A 25,547-nucleotide genomic window follows, 5' to 3' on the forward strand; every position below is an offset into this window, starting at 1 on the left:
AATTTGATGAGTATTGATGTACGGACCACATTGTCTCTATAAGTACATGATCAAGACCATCAAAAACAAGTGTGAAGAAAGAGTGTGGAAAAACAAGTGTGTATATCAGCTTACAAAAAGCAACTAGCCATATTTGAGGGAACACTTCAACGTGTTACAGATTATATTAGAAGCACAATTCCCTCAGTGTGTGAGAAAAATTTCGTGTTGTAGTTATAGATCATTTCTCACATATGCACACACTATCATTCACATATACACAAAGAATTGAGCGTATTGAAAAGCTGAGTGAGTCTTGCACAGTTTTAGTATTTTACACATAGACGTTAAACAAGTGTTGGCTGGAAGGTGCTGCATTCAATCTAGGCTAGGAGTTCAGTTAGACATTATTTTAAGTCCTAAGCTGAGTGGATTTGTATAAGGCGTTGTATAAATCAAAGTCTTCTAGTGGATCCTACCCGAGGTAGTAGAAAAGGTGACGTAGGAGCAATTGAAGTCTCCGGACATCCATAAACATATCTTGTGTACTTAACTGTTTAACTACTGTTTTCAAACTGATTTAATCAGTTCGAGTTGTTATCAGTTCAGTTCTCACCATAACTGAATTGATACATGTAAGAACTGATCCCCCTTGTTTCAGTTATTCAGTTCACACAAGGAAAAAGGCTTTCAAATTAATCAGCTTTCTTAACGAAGAATTATTTCGAGTATTTTCCTCTTGGTTTAAAACCAAACTCGATCTAATTCATCGATGTTTACATTTCTAGAACATGAGCTATTGAAGCTCGTGGATAATATTGTGTTTGAAGCACCTTCGAAGGTGTTAGTACCGATCCTTCATATTATATGTATATATGATATTTTTTTCTATATATAAATATATATATATATATATTCTATTTTATTAAAGTTGAGGACATGATAGAAACCGCCAAGGACACCAAAATATGTATATCCATTTTTGCCCCTCCATTATAGACAAATTTATCAAAATTGTTTTCTATCAAAATTGAAGTGTAATCTCTCACTATTTCTTATAATTGTGTTTTGATTCTCATCTAAATATAAATCAAATGAATTATTAAAAATAATGTACAAGCACGCAACACATGTATCGATATACAAGTATATATAAAAGGTTAATGAATTTATTATGAATAATATATTTGTAATTTTTCTATAAGTATAATATCTTGTATACTTTTTAAAAATTTAAATTACTAAATATTATTCTTATCAATCTAAATTTTTAATATTTGATTCATATTATCTCGAAATTAACATGAAAATTAATTAAAACAAAAAATAACATAAAAAATTTATATATATAAATCCGCTTATTGTTTAGAAACCCTTGCTCCTAATTTTCCACTGTCCTCAATTTGGGTGTTTAGGTTAACACCTACCATTTCCCAGCTCACAGAGCGGCGGCGGAGACAATGTGGCGATCGCCGGCATTTCGAGCTAATCTACGGAGGCGCGTGGTTGTGTCAAATTTGCTTCATCCTACGGTTCATTCTCAGGTATCATGTCATGAGACCCTAATCTCGACTCTTCGACCTGATGCATCCTTATTTCGGTTCTCGAATTCATGGGTCTCGAAAAAGTCTGAGTTTTATCAAAGAAATACATTTTTCTCATCGAGTGCATTTGAGAGCTGCCAGGATTCACCATCTGAATCGCCGATTGCCGAGGCTGACGAGGCCGCGGAGGATTTTGATTTTAGCTCAACGAGTACTTTTGATGAAAATGATATGTTTGCTTCATCGGAATATGAGAGTGGGGATTCTATTTTTGAAGAAGGGGCTGATAGCGTAGGGGTTGACGAGGGAATTGCTGAAACTTTTGTTGGGGCAATGGCGATGCAGGATGAGGGTATTGAGGTAGTAAAGGAGAATGATCCGGATAGAGTGGAGAGTTTGTTGTCTCTGCTTCAAAGTAGGGGTACTGTAACTGGGTCAGTAGTATCTCATTTTGAAGAAATGGATTTGATTTTGAATGAAGAATTTGTATTAAAGGTTCTTGGTACACCATGTGTTCCAGCGGAAAATTTGATCAGCTTTGCAAGATGGGCACTGCAGAAGCTGGATTTTAAGGTGACTACGCGAGTGGTGGGTTCACTAGTTAGCACGATATGCCAGGAAAACAGTAAGAGAGATGCGTATACATTGTGGGATTTTGTGAATGAGATTGGGGAGAAGAAGGGGTTGGTGAGCACAGAGAGTTTAAACGAATTAATAGGGCAGTTTTCAAGGCTCGGGAAAGGGAAGGCTGCGTTTGATGTGTTCAATAAGTTTGAGGACTTTGGATGTCTCCTAAATGCCGAGTCATATTACTTTACCATCGAAGTTCTTTGTAAGAGGTCTTTTTATGATTGGGCATTCCTAGCTTGTGAGAAGATGCTAGAGGCAGATAAATTGCCTGCTATTGAGAGAGTTGGAAAGATAATTTCTTACTTGTGCAAAGGAGATAGGGCTAAAGAAGCACATTTGGTTTATCTATATGCAAAAGATAAGAAGATTTATCCTCCCAGGTCGTCTATCGATTTCTTGATTTGCTCTCTTTCTCGAAATAAGAGAACAGGCAAGGGAACTGAACAGGAACTTGATAAAGAACTCGATAAAGAAACTGTATCACTGGCTTTAGAAATGTTAAACGATTATCCAGGAGTAGATCGAAAGTCTGCGATTAAACCATTTTCAAGTGTCCTTAAAAAGTTGTGTTGGATTCAAGATGTTGGCAGGGCAAAAAGGTTGTTACTTGAAATGATTGATGCAGGTCCGCCTCCTGGAAATTCCAGCTTCAACTACGTAATCAACGGGCTTACAAAAGCTGGGGAAATGGATGAAGCATTGAAAATAACGGAAATGATGAAAACCAGAGGTTTAAAACCCGATGTGTACACTTATTCTGTAATCATGAGTGGTTATGCAAGGGACGGTGCAATGGAGGAAGCATGCAAGATATACGACGAAGCCAAAAAGAAGCATTCCAAGCTCGCTCCAGTAACCTACCACACGCTCATTCGTGGATTCTGCAGGCTTGAACAATTTGACAAGGCTGTGGATATATTAGGGGAGATGAAACAATATGGAGTTCAGCCTAGCCACGATGAGTACAATAAACTGATAAAATCAATCTGTTTAAAATCTTTAGACTGGGAAGCTGCGGAAAAGCTGCAAGATCAGATGGGAGAGAACGGCTTGATTCTTAACGGGAGAACGAGGGCACTTATAAGTGCAGTCAAGGAGTTGACGGAAGGAGATCTTGAAGTATCTTCGCCCGTATAATGCACTACAAGATGTATGCCATCCTGCTGAAGCTTATACTGCACCGATAACTACCCATCTTTTTTGACTGTTGTAGGTAGCGTTTTTTTTTTTGAAAGTGATGTTTGGTGGTGAAGATTCTGAAATGGATGTCTTACTATATGGTGTGTATGCATGTCATTTGAAATTTTGGGTAGCTGAGGCCTATGGATTCAGATGTATTTCTTTGTGGAGTTGTAGCCTTCAATCTTTCATCTTAGTTAAGTCAAATAAACAAGACTAAGAGAAACCTTTTGCTCAACTGTTTCGTGCTTTATAATTGATCCACAATTTTACAGAAATATTTGCTATCCCTGTAAATTGTTTTTATTCAAATATTCAATCTTTTATTTCAGTAATACCATTTTTTGGGGAATAAAAACATTGATAGTATATTAAACCAAATCGGGTAAAATTACATCATAAATAACATAAAAGCGGAGAGGGGTAACTCGGTTTTAAGGTCAGATAAAAAAACAACACCTCTAGCTAATGTTTGAATACAAGGGGTGTCAATTCGGGTGGGTTGGGTCGGGTTGAGCAACAGTACTATTCAAAAATTGCTCAACCCGAACTTGAGCCAACCCGAAAGCTTTCAACCCGAATCTGAACTCGAATCAACTCGATAAACCCGTATAACCTGATTTTGAAATTTTTATAAATTTTTTTTAAAGAAAATTCAAAAAAAATAATACTATTATTTTAATTTAAAGACATAATAATAAAATCACTATCATATATATGATTTAAAATTGAAAATTTAATTGTAAAAAAATAAAGTATATTTATTAAATCAAATAAACAATTATTTAAAAAATAAAAAATGTTCAAAATAAATAATAAATTATGAAAATTTATGATATAAATATACAATAAATATTTTTTCAGACACACAATATATAAAAATATAGAAAATATTTATTAATTATATTTTTTTAAAAAAATTTAAAATTTTTGACCCGAACACAACCCAACATGATCATTTTTTTCGGGTCAGCCATCTATCGGATCCAACTCAATCTGACCCGAACCCGAAAACCCTTACCCAAACCTGATTTTTTTCGGTCTGAACCATGTCGGATTGATGAGTCGTATATGATTTTGACATCTTTTAGTTAGTGTGATTCGTTGATATACGAGCAAAATTAAAACAGATGGATTGTAAGATCTTTCAATCTTCTAGGGTGATAAAACAGCAAACAAAAAAGACGAAAATGAATATTAATTTTTTTTTAGAAGTAGAGTTAAGCAGTGGGTCAAAACCGAACCGAAATTATTAGCTCAGAAAATGAGGCAACAGAGGGACGGGATTTCTCCGAGGGCGGTTGCCCCCCCCTCCGTTCCGCCCATGATTTTCCCGGAATGCCAACAGCCCTTCTGCGAAAAATGAACCTTTTCTTGCGATTACACATGTTCGTATGTATATGTATGTATATTGGTTTATTTTTCAGCTGGCCATGGAAAGTACGTTGCGACTGGCGAACGCTGTTTCGATCTGATTCATTATGTTTCTGCGAGCTTATTCTATGTTATGGATCTGGCGGGTTACGTAAGAGGCTGTGACGATCACTTTATTTTCGATTTTTATGAGCTAATGGGTCGGGCATGGGATTATCCGACCCGTATCTTGGCCGGGCGGTCCCGGACGGCGGTGCGATGAGATGGGGTATGCTCATCTACGCATGCAACCGGAGACCAGCAGCCATGGCGTGGTTGTGTTTCCTCTGCCCTCTTTCCGAAGATCTGAGCCTCCGATTTTGCTTTTGAATGCTACACCGTGCTGGGAACGCTTCACCGAGGGACCATCCAGAATGAATCCACGTTTGGCAAACCTATCATCAGAAAACTGGAATCCATGTATGATTTATGGTACCTTTTACAATTTCTTTTTTTTTTTAACATCGGATTATGTGTGTCACAGGATGAGCTCACATCCAAATGTTGATTGGATTCCATTGTGAAAGACCCTGGCGGATACACACGAGGGAGGATCACTACAACTTTTGGACGAGATTATTCCTACTGATTTGTGAGCTGATTTTTCCTAGCTATCATTCTTGATAACTTGTTTTCTGGTGGCTCTCTAGGCAGGACAAAATGAAGGTGGCAAATGAAATGGGAAGCATTTACGACAAGGGACTTGTCCATGGCGGTGTCAATTCTAAAACAATCTTGGTCTTGAGGTTTCATTACTTTTGTTGTTTCTTTTTTTCTTTTACAAAAGTTCTTGCATGTCAGTCAGTCTTGTCATGATCCTACTCATCTTTGCCGTCGTGCAGTACAAAAATCCAGTGATTAGATCTATCTGGATGTTGGGTTGATTAGATCGAATTGGTAAATCACACACACAAAAGAACTCTTGATCATGATGTGGCGAATACTTGGACTGAGAATTTGAACATGTAATCTCTGAGCCCTGATACAATCACAAGATTTCACGAATTGAGTTATCGGATCATATTTTTGATTCTTTGTTATACCTTTTTCTGTGTTGTCTGTTTTATTCTGTTCTGCTCGGGACTAGAAAAAAAGTTTAAGTTTAGGGAGATTTGATAAGTGCAATTCGTTGCACTTCTATTACGTGTGTTAGCTTTGACTTTATGTTATTTTTCGAGCGATGTTATGCATTTTTGTTGTTTGTGTCGTTTGTAAGATTTTAGGTACCAACAATTTTCTGACTTAAAAGGGAACGGATTAGACTGAGAGAATCAGAATCGAAGTTGAGGAAATGAAGGATAACCAAGTTCAGTATCTTCAGTGCACGTCCACTGAAAAGTCGAGGGCACCCGCGTGAGAATGTAGAAACCGAAAAAATGGGACAGAAGTGCAGGCACACTCACGCCCATTGCCTAACTCACACCGTGCTAGGCCAACATCGTAGAAAAAAAACAGAAGTTCGAGCGCACCCACCCGTTCTCGATGTCTGCAGATTTTTGGAAAGGTTGATCTTTTGGTTTTAAAAGATATTCTTGGCATTTGAGAGAATTATCGAGGGTTTCAGAGAGAGGGTGACGGCTGAAGACAAGGGGACACTTGAAGAACACCAGAAAGTAGAAGATCTTGGTACAAAGAGGAGAAGGCGACGAATGGGGACCGAGAAGCATCTTCACTCTCCGTTCTTGTTTCTTCTCATTCTCAAATTTTTATCTGGATGGATTGTTGGAAGAACATACTTTATGATTTATATAAATTCATCGTGAACTAATTTTATTGTCCAGAAGAATGAAGTAGCTTGAGTGAAAACCATGTTTTTGATCTTTTGATATATGTTTAGGACGAAACACATTGACATATTGACATATGACAACATTTTATGGGTGGGGATTAGGGCTGTAAACGAATCGAATCGAATCGAATTTTATGAAATTTTCGGTATTCGAGCTCGAATTCGAATAAATATATTCGAAGTTCGATTCGAAACTCGAACTTTTATTATTTTCGATTCGAACTCGATTCGAACTGAGGCTCGAGTTCGAATTCGATTCGAACTCGAATAATATTATATATATATTATATATTATAATATTATGTATAATATTATATATATATACTTAATAATATTTTATTTATTTTTTAAATATAATGCTAAAGTTCGCGAATAATCGAACAATATAATTTTAGCTTGAATTCGATTCGAAAAATATTCGAACATGTTCGAGTTCGGCTCGAATTCGATAATATTATCGAATTCGAACCAAATATTATTCGAACCGGCTCGAAAAGTTCGTGAACGTGTTCGATTCGTTTACAACCCTAGCGGTGATGTTGATGGTAAAAAGGTTTTCTTGGAACATGTTGCGACATAAAAACAAATTGCAAACATATTCACTAAATATTGTCTTGGAATGAACACTTTTTTTTTCTTTTTTTCTTTTTTTATCTATTTTGATTTTGGGTCCAAGTATTATTATTACTAGCTATCTAGCACAAATATTGTGTGTGTAATATAATATATTTATTTATACATAATTTTTTTTAAAGTTTATATTTTATTAAGATATTTTACAAAGTTATATATGATATGAAATTTAGTAAGATAATTTTTTTATACAATTATAAAATATGAAAATTAAATCATACCATGTAAAATTAAATATGTATTAGAGTTCAAAGGTGTAAAAGAACAGCTTTGGAATCAAGGAAAATGGCTTTACCAAATATTCAACTCTTTTGTTTTATTAACTAGTTTTTCATCCGTCGATGCACGGACAATTATTTTATCTAATTGATTATTAAAATTAGTATGTATGATAATTTTTTTACTTTCTCTATAACGTAACTTTTTATCAAAGTGAAATGTTTATTGTTTTCATATACATATAGGTCTTAAATGTTGGTACAATAATTGTCCTTGCTTGGTAGAACGATCGAACCGTGGTGCTTGAGCTGATGTGCGATTTAAAAGATTTGAGTTGCACCATTACCACTAGCTATAGCTTTTGGTAAAATGGTAAGCACTCGGTCCTACATTAACATTGAAACACCGAATAAAAGAACCATTTTTGTATTTCGGCTGAAAATTAATAACACGCTTGTATTAGACAATGAATGACATAATGTGTTTATCAATTATATTATGTTCACATATAAATTTATGTACTATATAGAAAACAATAACTGTAACAAAGTAAAATGATAAACATTATACAAACTTTTAATGTGGTTTTAATTTCAATAAATAATTTAAATTAAAATACAAATAAACTAAATGTATTATAGATCATACAATTAGAAAACAAAAACAAAGTACAAATTTTGAAAAACTTCCTTAAATACAAAATTTGTCGTTGAATTTTTCGGGTTGTTATCACTATCACATATCAAAATTTTTAGACTCTTAGGATTCATAACTTTGAATACAGCAACGTACAACTGATCATGACAAAACAGGATTCTTAAAAAAAAGTCCTACATGAGACAATGATTGCCCCTGACTTTTGTTGATTATCATTGCATATGATACAATCAAAAAAACTGAATTGTCTTCGTTGAAATTTAAAAGGAGGTCTTAGATCATAAGGCGTCAAGGACATTCTTGGAATAAGCACTTTATGACCTGCACTATTTTCAGTGAGAATTTTTCCTTCCAAAACATGGTTTCCGAGCTTTGTCACGATTTTATCTAGTGTCATTGCATAATCTAAGAGAATGATCTATGTTGTAGATAAAGTACTTTATTTAATAAAAATAAATCATACCATTTGTAATATCACTTAACGTATATATTGATGTTGGAATCAGCATCTTGACTAAACCATGAAAATTAAATTGTTGAGATACTCTGGCTCTCAAATCCATATTTTCTGTTTAAATATAAACAATAAAAAATAATTAAAATAAATGAAACTAATTCTAAAACAAACATTTATAATGATAATTCACAAGATAAATGTATTCATGTATAAAAAAATTGTAATTAATATTTAATATAAATTTATTTAACAGATATTATTAACAATAGCCTACTATACAATTCCGTAATCAATTTTGGTCTTAAAGTAATTTAACTATCAAAATTTTCCTGTTGAGTATGTCAAATTCCATACATATATTTTAATTCTAAATATGTTAATTAACAATTTTTTATTGTTTATATTATTTTGTATGAATAAAATAATAATAAAAATAGTAGTTTATATTAAATCGACGTACGATTATTTTTTAATCATTTATAATAATCTAGAATTGTTGGTCTAAGATCAAAGTTAATATATTAAAGAGAAAAATGATTTTATACTATCATTGAAATAAATATATTAGATCTCAAAAATAAAAACAAAATAAAAATTAGTTCATCTAAAATATAGATGAAAATTTTTAATTATAATAACCTTACATCTATATATATATATATATATATATATGTATCATTAATTTTAAATTAATAAAATGATTTCAACGGAGCACAATTTTTGAAACATGTTTCAAATTTTCAGAATTTATATTTAAATTTTGAATAACAATTTGAATTTGGTTTATAATTCCCAGAATGAAATTTAATTTCTGGATTTGAAATTTGAAATGTAATTTAATTTGGTTTGTAATTCCTATGAGAGATTCAATTTTCAAACAGTTATACACACATACATTAATATACAATTTTGATAATGAATTAAATATATTTAGACCTTTATTATAATATATATTACCACATTTTTGGTTTATTTCATTTTTTAGAATGTCATTTAGGCGGGAACTTATTAAATTTAATAACAACTTTATTTTTATAAATACTAGTTTTTCATCCGTGCGATGCACGGACAATTATTTTATCTAATTAATTATAAAAATTAGTATGTATGATAATTTATTTACTTTCTCTATAACGTGACTTTTTGTCAAAGTGAAATGTTTATTGTTTTCATTTACATATAGATCTTAACAATTGAACACTGAATAAAAGAGTCATTTTTGTATATCGGTTGAAAATTAATATCACGCTTGTATTAGACAATGGATGACATAATGTGTTTATCAATTATATTGTATTCACATATAAATTTATGTAATATGTAGAAAACAATAACTGTAACAAAATAAAATGATAAACATGATACAAACTTTTAATGTGGTTTTAATTTCAATAATTTAAATTAAAATACAAATAAACTAAATGGAATATAGATCATACAATTAGAAAACAAAAACAAATTACAAATTTTGAAAAACTTCCTTAAATATAACATTTGTCGTTGAATTTTTCGGGTTACTATCACTATCACATATCAAAATTTTTAGACTCTTAAGATTCGTAACTCTAGATACAGCAACGTACAACTGGCCATGACTAAAAAGAGGGTTCTTAAAAAAAAGTCCTACATGAGACAATGATTGCCCCTGACTTTTGTTGATTATCATTGCATATGATACAATCAAAGAATATTGAACTGTTTTCGTTGAAATTTAAAAGGAAGCCTTAGATCAGAAGGTGTGGAGACCCGGACGCTAATCATTCTCTTAATCATCATTTGAGACCATTTAATCAATTATAATAAACAGGGTCTCAATTTTTTTCTTTTTAAAATACAGTATTAAATGCGAAACGTAATGGAATACATTCTAATATACATGTCAGTATTAAAGTACAAGTCTTGTACTATATACAATCATTCAAACTAAGGTTTAACAACTAAATATCAAGTGTCCAAACCCTATCTCTAATCAAGGTCCGAAGTCTCCACTCTAATCCCGATCTCTCTTTATCTCCTCGACCCCGATCATGTCCCACCTGTTGCCATGCACACATACAAACACGACAACAGCCGGATAACTCCGTTGATAATAAAATCCCAGTATAAATCAATGAAATATGCAATCATATAACAAATGTAAAAGCATGTAACAACTATCAGTAATATGTATCAAATCTGAAAAATAATCAATATAAAACTGTCAATCAGACTCGTGACTCCACGTCTCAAACTAGACTCGATCCTAGTCTAGGGATCCCGGTTTCCAGACGTTGGCATTCCTATATCGAATTCAGTAATAGAAGAAACTCCAATTCTATTCAATCGATATAACCAAACATCCGGTGTCTTGACCTATCCGTCACAGACTGTGGCACTATCGCCAATTCACTATCTTGTGACAAGGTGCAATGTGCCAGTGACGATTCCATCATCATCGGCACTTATGTCACAAGATTACTCGTCTAATACTCATCTAATACATGCTTCTATAAATCAATAGAACAAGCATATCAATTCAAATCATTGTAAATAATAACAATAAGTATGTGATTTAGGGAAACTCAAGTATATCCTACTCGAGTCGTTCTCCCAGTACCACATTGACTTATACCTTTCATTCGTAATCTCGGTCCGACGAATTGGAAGTTCTGAATTCAAGACTGTCTCTATCAATCTGAAATGACATATCGAGAATAATAATATCAATATTCATTCCCAATTCAACACTGAATCTGATCAATCTGAATCTAACTCAAAATCAACGGCATAACGGAACAATCTCAATATCCCCGTCAATACCACATCAATAGATATCAATTACAAATCAAAACCAATATCTGATACAATCCATAATCAATCAATAATCCAAATCTGTCCAATTTCAATCGATATAATCGAAAAATCATAACAATTTCATAATCAATCTGTTCTTCGATCTGACTTCGATTCTACGATGTCTAGTATTCTCAGAACACATAATAATAATCAAATAACGATTCCTCCAATATCATAATTTCAAATGATAACAGAACTCAATAAAACTTACATCCTGTAGTAGCTATCGACGAGATGATCATAAAACTGTGCTCGGATCGAAATTCTGATAACCGGATTTGGCATAATCAAATTTCTAAGTTAAAATGAAGTTTGAGAATTTCACGAAGCTCTTCCCTCTATTCTTTCTCTGGAAGTTAAGCAGGAAATGAAGATTGTTTACATATCAAGTGCATGGTGGTGACAAGTGCCCCACTCAAATCATTAATTGCACTTTAGCCCCTGAAATCTTCATTATCTGCGATTTGGTCCTCACAACTCTTTTTAATTCAATTTCAATCCTAATAATTACAAAAACCGTGGAATCTAATTTATTATTCCAAAATTCGTAAATAAATAATCTCGGATTAAAATGATAAAATCTCGGGCCTTACAATTCTCCCCCTCTGAGACATGATTTCGTCCTCGAAATCGCAGGCAATCAAATCATATCAATAAGAAGGTATAACAGAAGCTAAACAGAAAGCTCACATCAATGAAATAACTCTGGGAACTCTTGTCTCATGTCTGATTCAGTCTCCCAAGTAGCTTCTTAAATGCCATGACGAGTCCATTGCACTTTCACAAGTGGAATGGTATTTGTTCTGAGTTTCTTTTCTTTACGATCAATAATCTGAATCGGTTTCTCGATATAACTCAGACTTTCATCAAGCTCGGTCTCATCTGGCTGAATAATGTGAGAATCATCAGGGAGATACTTCCGCAGCATAGATACATGAAAGACATCATGTATTCCAGATAGAGAAGGCGGTAATGCGATTCAATAGGCACGATCTCCTATCTTCTCGAGAATCTCGCACGGCCCAATATATCGTGGAGACAGCTTCCCTTTCTTGCCAAATCTGACAACTCCTCTGAAAGGTGAAATCTTTAAAAATACTCGGTCTCCTGCCTCAAATACCAACGGTCTACGTCGAACATTGGCATATTTGGCTTGTCTGTCTTGAGCTGTCTTCATTCTCTTCTGAATCAGCTTTACTTTTTCTGTCATATCCATAATCATATCAGGTCCAAACTCAGGTATCTCAAAGATATCATCCCAATACAGAAGGGATCTGCACTTCTTACCGTACAATGCTTCAAACGGAGCCATCTCAATACTCGTCTGATAGCTGTTATTGTACGAAAACTCACAAAGTGGCAATGCATCTTGCGACCTAGTGCTAAAATCAAGCACTACAGCTCTCAGCATATCTTCCAGTGTCTGGATAGTCCGCTCTGACTGTCCGTCGATCTGTGGATGATATGCGGTACTCAGATTTAACTTCGTACCTAGAGCCTGCTGCAAACTCCGCCAAAAGTGCGAAGTATACCGAGGATCACGGTCTGATACAATCGACTTCAGCACTCCGTGCAATCTGACCACTTCTCTGACATAGATTTCTGCCATTTGGTCATATCTGTACGTCATCTGATACGGAATGAAGCATGCTGATTTGGTCAATCTGTCAATCACGACCCAAATCGCATCACAACCTCTGAAGGAACGTGGTAACTGCGTCACGAAGTCCATGGAAATGTGATCACATTTCCATTCAGGAATCGATAAACTGTGCAGTAGACCTCCTGGTTTCTTTCTTTCCGCTTTCACCTGTTGGCAATTCAGACAATTGGATACAAATTCAGTAACATCAGATTTCATCTGTTTCCACCAATACTGTGTCTTGAAATCATTATACATTTTTCTGCCACCAGGATGAATGCTAAAACGAATGCTGTGCGCTTCTGCTAGCATCCGCTGTCTCAAATCTGAAACATTCGGCACAACAATACGATTATTCACATATAAAACACTGTCACAAACCTGATACTCCGATTGATGTCCAGCTCTGACCATAGCAATCGAATTCTGCACCTTCTGATCAACTTTCTGAGCCGCTTTAATTTTCAAAATGAGTTCTGGTTCAGCTTGAATAGCATATAATCTCAAGGGTTGAGAGTCTGTCTCAAATGCTAATCCAGACAAACAGCAATCTTCTATCAAATTTGAAACACCTATTGTCGATAAGGACAAAGAACATACCTTACGACTCAGTGCATCAGCTGCTGCATTAGACTTCCCTGGATAGTACTTGATCTCACAATCAAAATCCTTCAATAAATCAAGCCATCTTCGCTGCTTCATATTCAGCCCAGACTGTGAAAACAGATATTTCAAGCTTTTGTGATCAGAATATATCTCAAACTTTTCACCGTAGAGATAATGTCGCCATATCTTCAAAGCAAAGACAATGGCCGCCAATTCAAGATCATGAATTGGGTAACGAGTCTCATGTGGTTTCAGCTGTCTCGAGGCATAAGCAATAACATGCCCTCGCTGCATCAGAACACAACCCAATCCTCGGTGAGATACATCACAATAAACCACAAAATCACCAGTACCTGATGGAATAGTCAGTATCGGTGCACTGGTCAATCTCTTCTTCAACTCCTGGAAACTAGACTCACAGTCTTCAGACCAAATAAACGGAGTATTCTTCTGAGTCAACTGAGTAATCGGCTTGGCAATGCTGGAAAAGTCTTTTATAAATCGACGGTAATATCCTGCCAAACTCATAAAACTGCGTATCTCTGGCACAGATGTCAGTCTCGGCCAACTGATCACGGCCTCAACCTTGCTGGGATCAACTGATATACCGTCTCCGGATATAATATGCCCCAGAAATACAACCCGTCTCAACCAAAACTCGCATTTCGACAATTTAGCATACAGTTTTTCAGCCCTCAGAATTTTCAACACAGTTCTCAAATGCTCGGCATGTTCAATCATATTCTTCGAATATATCAAAATGTCATCAATGGATATAATTACGAACTCATCGAGGTATCTCTGAAAAAACACGGTTCATCAATCCCATAAATACAGCCGGTTCATTCGTCAAACCAAATGGCATGACAATAAATTCATAGTGTCCATACCTAGTTCTAAATACTGTCTTCGAGATATCAGAGTCTCTGACTCTCAGCTGATGGTATCCAGATCTCATATCGATCTTGGAATATACAGATGAACACTGCAAATGATCAAACAAATCATCAATGCGAGGCAAGGGATATTTATTCTTTACCGTTGCTTTGTTCAATTGCCGGTAGTCGATACAGAGTCTCATCGAACCGTCCTTCTTTCTTACAAACAGTACTGGAGCATCCCAAGGAGACACACTCGGTCTGATATACCCCTTGGCCAATAAATCCTCCAACTGTTCTTTCAACTCTTTCAACTCAATCGGTGTCATTCTGTACGGAGCCCTCGAAATCGAAACTGTACCTGACATCAACTCAATACTGAAGTCTATCTCTCGAATCGGAGGCAATCCAGGAATCTCATCTGGGAAGACATCAGCAAACTCACACACCACTGGCAAATCGATGGACTCGATTTCAGTAAATCAACTGACTAGACAAGGAATCCTTCCGCTCCTTTCTGTAACAATCGAGTCATAGACAATACGGATATAAAAGGAATTCTAGATCGAGAACCCTTACCGTAGAATTTCCACTCATCAGCCATCTCAGGTCTGAATCTCACAATCTTGTGGAAACAATCGACAGTAGCTCTGTACTTGGTCAACATATCGATACAGATAATACAGTCAAAATCAGACAACTCAAGCACAATACAGTCTAACTCAATTTCATGCCCATCATACTGCAGTATACAAGATTTAACAGACTTCACTGATATCAAACTTGTCCCCAACGGAGAAGAGACAGACACTACAGCAGATAATGACTCAATAGGCAAAGAATGCATCAATGCAAATTGCTCAGATATGAATGTATGCGATGCACCAGTATCAATCAATACATAAGCAGGATAACCAGAAATAAAACAGTTACCTGCAACAACATCGTCAGGTGCGTCCTGAGTCTGCTCCTCTGTCAAAGCAAATACTCGGGCCTGCTGTCTAGGAGGTTGGCTCACTGTCTGGCTACCTCCTGGCCTTTTGCTGTGATTGAGATGGTGCTGGCTGGAAAGAATGTACAGCGGCTGATCGTCTGTCAGTCTGTGCCGCTGATCCAGATGTCCCTGCTGCCTACAGATACGGCAACTGCCGAACACTCCTCGACATTGCTCAGCGGAATGCTTCCCTCCATAAGTGCTACAGTAAGGACCTGTATAACTCTGGCCCTGATCAGTCTGTCTCGAGCCACTATAACTGGATGAACTGCTTCCAGATCTCTTGAACTGTTTCCCTCTAGCTTTCAACTGATCTTTCCTTCCACTACTGCTACTACCACTCTCAAATCTAGGTGTAGGTTGTTGTGGTATCGGTGCTGGGGAAACATACGAAGCTCCTCTCTGTCTAATCAGACCGGCTTCTGCTCCCTTTGCTCTGTTCAGAGCATCAGCAAAGTTGTTCGGTCGTCCGGTGTTCACCAATGTAAATATATCCAGATTCAGGCCATTGATGAACTGATCAGCAACAACTTCTTCGTTCTCGGCCACGTGTGAAGCGAATCGCAATAATGTAGAGAACTTGGACACATACTCCTCAATGTTCAACTGTCCCTGTCTCAAATTGGCAAACTCCGCACCCTTGTCCTTTCTGTACGACACTGGGAAAAATCTCTGATAAATTCAGTTTTGAAGACATTCCAGGTAATAGTCGTACCTCGATGCTCCAAGGCCCTTTTTGTTGTAATCAACTAGTTCTTTGCAACATCATGCAACTGGTGCCCAATCAGTTTCACTCCCCGCTCATCAGTGTAGTCCAACGAATCAAAAAGCATCTCAATGTCGTCTAACCAACTCTCGCAATCAACTGAAGTCTCAGTACCCTTCAGAGTCGGTGGCTGGAATGACTGAAATCATCTTCAGTAATGTCTCCATCGGTGTTGCTGTCACATCCATGGGAGGATTCGAAGTGCTACCCTGTTCCGGTATTCTTTGAGGAGGCATATCTGATTATCAAAAGGGTTAGCAACCAAATACAACAAATCTGGTTCAGTCCTCCTCCGGATCATCTTACTGCTGATCAAGAATCAGGTTCTGATTCATTCTCAATAACACATGTTTTCAAATCAAATCAGATAAACAGACAAACATGCGTTATAAAGCAGTAGAACATGCTAACAACCAAAAGCAGGAAAGAAAACTCAATCAACCCCGCTCACTAGCTTCTATCTCAGTCTAAAGGATCTATCGCTCTGATATCACATGTTGTGGGGACTCAGACGCTAATCATTCTCTTAATCATCATTTGAGACAATTTAATCAATTATAATAAACAGGGTCTCAATTTTTTTCTTTTTAAAATACAATATTAAATGCGGAACGTAATTGAATACATTCTAATATACATGTCAGTATTCAAATTTCCAGAATTCATATTTAAAATTTGAATAACAATTTGAACTTGGTTTATAATTTCCAGAATGGAATTTAATTTATGGATTTGAAATTTGAAATGTCATTTAATTTGGTTTGTAATTCCTATGAGAGATTCAATTTTCAAGCAGTTATACACACAGACATTAACATACAGTTTTAATAATGAATTAAATATATTTAGACATTTGTTATAATATATATTACCACATTTTTCGTTTATTTTCTTTTTTAGAATGTCATTTAGGCGGAAAATTACTAAATTTAGCAATAACTCTGCTCATATATGTATATAAAAATATATATAGTACAATTGTCATCATGTAATTTTTGAACACAAAAAATCATCTGAGACGGTTTTACGAGCAATTTGTGAGACATATGTTCTATCCGGTTACAAATGAAAAAATATTACTTTTTATTGTAAATATAGATAAGATTGACCCGTCTTATGAATAAAAATTCGTGAAGTTGTTTTACGGGAGTAATTTTTAAAAGACCGAGTAGACCTGTCTAATTTTTAAAATTACATGTAATACTCATTATAATTAATCATTATAATGATATTTTTTTAACTATAAATTCCTATATTTTTTATGATTTTAATTAAGTCTAACAAAATTAATTATTATAACATCTTTTTAGTCTTAAATTTAAGATATTTTTATTGTTGTATTTATTGTTTGCTTTAAAATAATTAATATATATATTTTTTTAAAAAAAACTCTTTTTAGGATTAAACTCATATTAAACAAATTTAATTTAATCTTGTAAATATGAGACTTAAACACCTACTCCACTCACCAGAATTCGCAAGCACCCATTAGCTCAAACGAAAATGAGGCGACAGAGGGGCTGGGATTTCTCCGAGGGCGGTTTCCCGCGTTCTGCTCCGCCCATGATTTTTCTCCAACACACCAACAGCCCTTCTTCGAATAGATTAACCAACAGCAACTAGCTAGCAATACAGATGTATGTATGTGTGTGTGTGTGTCTATATCTGTGTGGTGTATTTCGGCTGGTTTATCTTTCAATCGGCGGTCTCATCCGTATCTTTATGTCTTCTGCGACACCTAAATAATCTGTCGCCGGAGATCCTTCTGTTTTCCAATTTATAGCGTGCGTCGTTGTGGATCTGGGGAATCACGAGGCTGTGATGATGGGTTTTTTTTTCTTTCGATTTGTTGAGCTGATGGGTCCAAGGCATGGGGACGGTCGGACCCGTATCTTGGCAGGGCGGTCCCGGACGGCGGTGCGACGGGATGGGCTCTGCTCATCGTCGCGTGCAACCGGCGATCTGCAGCCATGGCGTGGTTGTGTTCCCTGTGCCCTCTTTTCTCAAGATCTGAGCCTCCTATTTTTCCTTTTTTCAAAAAAAAAAATCAGATTTCAGTATTTAGTTTTTTTCAACTTTTTTTTTTGTTATTTATGTCTTATTTGAAATTAATTTTGAAAATTGGCTATTTAAGACTGAATATGCTTTTAAAATTGATTTGGATCTTCTGCTGCCACCGAAAACACCTCACTCGATCGTCTCATTTGATTTGACAATTTTTCAAAATTTATCGGACATTGTACGAGGTCTCGATTCATTTGATAATTTTTCAAATTTATCTGACATTGTGTGGCACAGCAACCGATGTCGTGGTTTTACCTGAGTTGGGGATCCGAATCGAATAGGCCATTTTGATGCTAAATTCGATTTTATCTTATTAATTTTTCAAAAGTTTAATTTTGTTACATTAATTTTTAGCTTTTGATTGTTTTGATTCTGACGTCGAATAATATTGACGTAATAAATGATATATTATCGAAAAATGTTGACGTCCCAGTCGACATGTCAATAATTAAATCAAATTAATCGAAAATTAAAAGTTATTATATCAAACTAAACTTTAAAAAGTCAATAGACGGAAACCAAAAAATGACCAAATTAATTGATTCGTGAGATCAGTTTCACAAGAATCTACTCCAGTATTTAAACGCTAATTGTTACTATCTACATTTCAATTTTATATATTTCTTTTCTTTTCGATTGTCTCAAAAATAGAAATCTAGTTTTTATTTTTAGTAATATTTTTTTCTTTATTTTACAAATATATCTCTATTTACTGATTGTCGTTAATCAATTTTTTGAATAAATTTAAATAATGATAAAAAAAATTTATTTTTTTATTTTTAAAAAATTTATTTTATGAAGTGTATTGTGCTAATTATTTTTTTAATTAGTGTAAAAAGATAAACAAATATATATATATATATATATATATAAAAGATTAATATAATATAATATTGATCTGGTTTTCGAAAGAACTCGAATCTATATTGGTGAGATAAATTGACATTTGATTTATATTTGTGCATAATATTTTTTTTCTGACAAAAATTTGTGTGAGACGGTCTCACATGTCGTATTTTGTGAGACTGATCTTTTATTTGGATCATCCATGAAAAAAAAATATTATTTTTATGATAACAATATTATTTTTTATTGTGAATATCGATAAATTTGATGAGATTATCTCATAAATTCCTACTCTTTCCCTCTTATTTCCAAACTTAATTTTTGCAACTTTGCTTTCTAGGGTTATTATATACACATACTTTAAGCAGCAACAATTCACGAGGACCCATTAGCTCAGAAAATGAGGCGACAGAGGGACGGGATTTATCCGAGGGCGGTTGCCCCCCTCAGTTCCGCCCGTGATTTTCCCGGAATACCAACAGCCCTTCTTCGGATCACAAACATCACCGATCACCCCTTAACAAGTACAAATATATATATATATATATATATACACATATGCATGCTTCCATCTTTCTGTTTTCTGGAAATACCATTTACAATCAGCTGTCGAAGTTGCTTCCTCTTATGTTGTGGATCTGGCGAATTATGTAGGAGGCTGTGACGATGAGTTTTTTCTTCAGTTTTTGTCGAGCTAATGGGTCGGGCGTGGGGACGATCCGACCCGTATCTTGGCTTGGCAGTCCCGGACGGCGCTGCGTATCTGCGCAAGCAACCGGCGATCTGCAGCCATGGCGCGGTGGCGTTCCCTCTGCCCTCTCTCTGAAGATCTGAGCCTCCGATTTTTGTTTCTTTTTAAAATATATATATAAATAAATAATTTTTCAGTATTTAGATTTTTTTACAAAATTATTTTTCAAAAAATAAATTGCAGAAAGTATGATGATTTTTTTGGAGAGATCATTTATTTTAGAGTAGATCTCTTGTTAAACTGGTTTCACGACGATCAACCGAATCGATAATAAAAAATTAATACTCTTAGCAAAAAGTAATATATTTTATGGATAACTCAAATAAAAGATCTGTCTCACAAAATACGACCCATGAAAATATTTTACAAAATTTTTTGCTTTTATTTTAATCCATCTCAAAATACTATTTTAAAAATAATATTTTTTGTTAAACATTTTACGATATAATTTTGAATAAATTAATATTCTAAAAAATTTCTTTTTTATTATCCTTTTTTATATTTTAATTAATAAAATAGTTAAATAAGGTTATTCTTATATTTTAGTACAGTTTTTAATGGAGAATTTATATATTTTTAATCATTTTATTTTATTTTATAGAAATAATAAATGAAGATTGTTAAAAATTAAATTCATTTTATTATTTCATTTAGTTGCACCAAAATAAGATTATATATATATTCCAACACAATTAAATTTAAATATATTTTAAAATTTTCATTTTTTAATTTTGGGACTTTGTCGGAATACCAAACAGTTTTATATCGATATTGAAAAAACATTTGAAATTATTAATATTTATATACCATCTTTAATTTCGGATTAACAACTCATCGATTTATATATTCAAAATATATATTTGATCATTCTTAATTTAATTAATTTTATAGGTTATTTTGAAAACTCCTTCCGTATAAAAAGATGTTTTGGTAAATTCACAAGTCATTTATAGATACTACATCTCATATCTAATCATATTTTTTAACATAAAAATTCATGTGATATTCTATGATATGTCAAGTTAATTTTATGAGGAGAATGTCTCACGAATATTTATCTGTGAGACGGGTCAACCCTACCAATATTCACAATAAAAAATAATACTTTTAGCATAAAAAATAATATTTTTTCATAGATGACTCAAATAAGAGATCTGTCCCACAAAATACGACTCGTGAGACCGTCTCACACAAGCTTTGCTTTTTATGAGACATCTCTTAATCAATTCGACTCATGATTACCCTAAATTAATTTAATCAATTCGGTTAGAAATTTTTTAAAAAAATCACAAAATCGCACCATAATTGATACTCATGAGTAATTTAGGGTCTGCTTCCAGTAAGTGTCACTAGTCCAGACGCAGGTTTTGAAATTATCCTGAGCCTGAAATCACAAATAAAGATCGTTAGAAGGGGGCCAGTAGGGTGTCCTGGCGTAGCCCCTCGGATGCTAAGGTGCTGCTGAAAACAATATATTGAATGAATCAAATGAACACTCAAACCTGTTATTTATATGAAAGTACATGAGCTCTTAATGGGCATGTATTCTATTTGGACTGAAAATGGGCTAGGGTAACGAACCATCTATGGGATATCATTAATCATCCTAAATATAAATATAAATAATATATATGTGTGTATACATACACATATATATATATATATATATATATATTAACTAAGTTTTAGAAAGAATGCTTGTAATTATTTATTTATATTTTTGGAGAGAGAGAACGTGATTAATATTATATGGCCAAAGACAAATTGTAAATAACAATGAGAAATGAAAAATTATTGACCAAAATTCCAACAGTAATCTTACCACCAAAAGAAGCTAATTGTAGCTCAACCACTGCTTCTTTGGCATCGTCTTTGCAGGAGTACATAAACTCAGATCACCCTTTTCATGGCCAGAAGATTCATTCGCGAATTCTCAAAACTGGGTTCATCCCCGATGTTAATGTCTCCATCAAACTCCTTATTCTTTACTTGAAATCTTCTTGTGTGTCGTACGCACGCCAGGTGTTCGATGGGTTGCCTCGAAAGACTTTGTCAGCCTACAACTACATGATATCTGGGTATGTAAGACACGGGTGTGTTGATAAAGCTTTTGATTTGGGCAGAGAGCTGTGTTTTTCGAATAAAAAGCCTGATGCATTCACCTATTCGATGATTTTGAAGGGGTCGAATGGTGGAAATGAAGAGACGTGGTTGCAGTGTGTGGGGAGGGAGGTTCATTGTCAGATGATAAAATGTGATATTGATGGTGATGATGTGCTGTATACGGCGTTGGTTGACTGGTATGTGAAGAGAAGGAGTATTGTGTACGCGAGAAGGTTGTGTGATTTGATGTTGGAAAGTAATGTGATTTGTTCTTCTTCGATGATCACTGGCTACATGAACGAAGGTCATTTTGAGGATGCCGAGCATTTGTTTAAGAAGACTATTGAGAAAGACACGGTGATTTATAATGCTATGATTGAAGGGTATAGTAAATCCATTGAAACTGCCAAGAAGGCGGTAGACATGTATGTTGATATGCGACGTTTGGATTTCACGCCTTCAATATCCACATATGTAAGCATTATAGGAGCTTGCTCGATTTTGTCAGCATTTGAAATTGGTCAGCAGGTCCAAGGTCAACTGATGAAAACTGAATTTTTCACAGATATTAAAGTTGGGAGTGCTCTCATAGACATGTACTGCAAATGTGGGAGAACAGATGATGCAAGATGCATTTTTGATCACATGCCCAAGACGAATGTCTTTTCGTGGACATCGATGATCGACGGCTATGGGAAGAATGGAAATCCAAGTGAAGCACTTGAGCTCTTTGATAGCATGACGACAGAGTGTCACATTGTACCAAATCATGTAACTTTTCTTGGTGCATTGTCTGCTTGTGCCCACGCAGGATTTGTTGCCAAAGGAAGAGAGATCTTTGATAGCATAGAAAGGGAATACTCCATGAAACCAACAATGGAGCATTATGCTTGTTTGGTCGATCTCTTAGGACGCACAGGAAATCTGAACCAGGCGCTCGAATTTGTGATGCAAATGCCTGAAAAGCCTAATTCTGATGTTTGGGCAGCTTTACTTAGTTCTTGTAGACTTCATGGTGATGTGGATCTGGCTAAAATAGCTGCAAATGAGCTTTTTAAGTTGAGCTCTAATAATCGTCCTGGGGCCTATGTTGCATTATCGAATACATTAGCTGAGGCTGGGAGTTGGGATGGTGTAAGCCATTTGAGGGAGTTGATGAAGGCTAGAGGAATATCCAAAGGCACGGGCTTCACTTGGATTGGGTCTAACACTGGTTTAGAAGCTTTCCATGCAGGGAAACAAGTGATAAAATGATTTTTTTTTTGAAGTTCTAAATCGGGTTATCGTCGGCCTCGTGCACGGGTTCAGAAATAGCAGCAAAAACTCCGCAATAGAACTCCACCTCCGGAATACTGAAATTGTACAAGATGGAAGTAGAAAGGATTGGAAATTGATTTTGCATCCATTTTTGCAGAACTACTGAAGTGGTTAAAAATTTCCCATTTCACTGTGAAAGAATATATGGATGTCTTGTGTATTATTCATGTTTTGACGCACTGTTACTCGGGGGGCACGGAGATAACAGAGGAGGCAAATCTTCCAGGTAAAATTCTGGCACTGGAAACATATTTCGGCCCCTCAAATGACTTGCAGAATCCTATGATCCAAGGCTACGCCGAACATGCCTGCAGAAAGTAAGGTTTGAATGGAGGAGAACAGCTTCAGTCATAGACCATGCACGTTAATTCAATGGCGGTCTACGAATCACGTGTATTACCTTCACTCTTCCTTGAGCTTCTTGAGCAATGCTCTGCCAGCTTATTTTGTTCTTTGATTTTGTGAAAAGGGATTCTTTTTTATGACCCTTACCATTTCAAAGAACATGTATGTACATGAGCCCATGAATCACCTTATATTAGAGGTTTCACAATATTCGGTATCAAAAGACATAAGTGCAGGGTTCAGTTAGATACAGATGACATAAATCATTGCTAGTAAACAGTTTTATTTTAAAAGAGTTTAATGGTCATCAAACAAGGTCTATTCTTCAAGCAACCGCATTCAGTGTCGCCGGGCCATCCGCAATCTATCATCTCATTACATCATTCTGAAAGCATTAATTCATCTTCATCACTTTCTTCGGTGCATAGAATATGCCGTTTTTATCAAGAAACATTCATCATCCAGCGTGTCTAAGAGAACCAGCTCCAGTAGTTTTCCCTATCACTGAATATCATCTGATTAAAACCATTTAAGTGGTTAGGCACAACTGAGCAAGAAAGACGGCAAGCAACACCGTCTCTATACAGCTTACTTGTATAAAGTTTTAATTAATCGGTGGACACGATGGTTAAGGTTCGTTTCACTATCCACATCTATTGAGAGTTAACAGTGCAAATTCTGCCAAGAAACTCATATAGTGTTTTGAAGTCTTTTGAACATCAATATATATAGTGTTTGCAATAAAATTCTGGTTTTATACTTGTACAAGTTTGGGAAAGGAGAGGGAGAAAAGGAGGAAGGGAAGTGTATGTTTGCTTTTAGCAGTAAAAAATGTTTTTTTGTAAAGAATACATTTACCTTCCAAACTTCCTGTGGAAATGCAAAGAATATTGACAAAAGATGAGCAGCAAAGTTCATAGATAACAAGAAAAGAACACAAAAATGGATGCATACCTTCCAGATATTTCACATGAAACTAGTAAAGTTTCTGAACCAACTCCTCACATCTCTCCAGGTCTTTGATGTATGAGAACCACTGTACTTTTGTTCTACACAATGGCGAAGATGAGTAGGAACATGACAAGAAAAACAACATTTGCATGCTCTGATTTTCGTCAAGAAAAATCAGAAACAACGAAGTAATGAAACCTCAGCAACCAAGATTGTTTCAGAATCAACACCGCCATGGACAATTCCCTTGTATGCTTGCCATTTCATTCGCCACCTTCGTTCTGTCCTTCCATGAGACAATCAGTCATCTGCATCAACTCGTCGAAGCTGTAATGCTTGACCCCGCCATTCAAAACCCGTGCTTGAACGATTGGAAACTACATTTGCATGCATTGAAAATCAATTGCAAGTTACATATTAGCGCAAGAGAAAGGTGGATCGACGAATCATATTCACGTGGATGATTCTCCTAAACAACAAATCATATGGCTTCCAATCTCTCCATAAACGACGACTCGTCATCTTCTACATCCTTTGGATTTGATCCATAGCTCTCCATAAATTCTATGACAAGTTGACAACCACAATAATAATAATTATTATTATTACATGGTAACGTAATTATAATAAAAAATAATTATTATTATTATACTAATAATAATTATTATGATATACTAATAATAATTATTATGATTGATAATTATAATAATGACGAAATCATATTCACAATTTTTAATAAACAATCAACAGCAGGGTTTTTAATAGTATATACAGTTTTAAAAAAATTGATCTTATTCACAATTTCTAATACACAATCAATAATTAATAATTGTCTTTGGTAAGAATAATTACAATGATAAATTACCATTTACAACTATAAGTGACAAGTTAAAACCTATAATAATAACAACAACAACAACAATAATAACAATAATAATAATAATAATAA

At 34.8% G+C, this 25,547-nt stretch overlaps 2 protein-coding genes and 1 long non-coding RNA gene across 4 annotated transcripts; all 3 read left to right on the plus strand.

The window, feature by feature from the left end:
- The first annotated feature begins 1,358 nt into the window (after nt 1-1,358).
- On the plus strand, nt 1,359-3,567 carry LOC142520716 (uncharacterized). Of its 2 annotated transcripts, XM_075623821.1 has the most exons (2): nt 1,359-1,814; nt 1,869-3,567. In XM_075623821.1, the coding sequence occupies exons 1-2, from the start codon at nt 1,440-1,442 to the stop codon at nt 3,288-3,290; spliced, it is 1,797 nt and encodes a 598-aa protein (XP_075479936.1). In that variant the 5' UTR covers nt 1,359-1,439; the 3' UTR covers nt 3,291-3,567. The 2 variants fall into 2 exon arrangements, with proteins under 2 accessions (XP_075479936.1, XP_075479935.1); XM_075623820.1 differs by having other exon boundaries at nt 1,359-3,567.
- A 905-nt stretch (nt 3,568-4,472) lies between these two features.
- Nucleotides 4,473-6,674, plus strand: LOC142520947 (uncharacterized). Its single transcript, XR_012814038.1, has 2 exons — nt 4,473-5,165; nt 5,230-6,674. It is a non-coding gene; the product is annotated as an uncharacterized LOC142520947 (long non-coding RNA).
- A 14,966-nt stretch (nt 6,675-21,640) lies between these two features.
- On the plus strand, nt 21,641-23,806 carry LOC142521134 (pentatricopeptide repeat-containing protein At1g28690, mitochondrial). The gene has a single exon (XM_075624347.1). It carries the CDS (start codon nt 21,659-21,661, stop codon nt 23,237-23,239), a length of 1,581 nt encoding a protein of 526 aa, XP_075480462.1. The 5' UTR covers nt 21,641-21,658; the 3' UTR covers nt 23,240-23,806.
- Nucleotides 23,807-25,547: the final 1,741 nt, after the last annotated feature.

The sequence above is a fragment of the Primulina tabacum genome, chromosome 12, assembly GCF_025594145.1.
Source record: "Primulina tabacum isolate GXHZ01 chromosome 12, ASM2559414v2, whole genome shotgun sequence".
NCBI lineage: Eukaryota > Viridiplantae > Streptophyta > Magnoliopsida > Lamiales > Gesneriaceae > Primulina > Primulina tabacum.

Bases quoted from the DNA above. Each gene is read 5' to 3' on its own strand.
- LOC142521134 (XM_075624347.1), top strand. From the start codon at position 21,659: ATGAGAAATGAAAAATTATTGACCAAAATTCCAACAGTAATCTTACCA.
- LOC142520716 (XM_075623820.1), top strand. From the start codon at position 1,440: ATGTGGCGATCGCCGGCATTTCGAGCTAATCTACGGAGGCGCGTGGTT.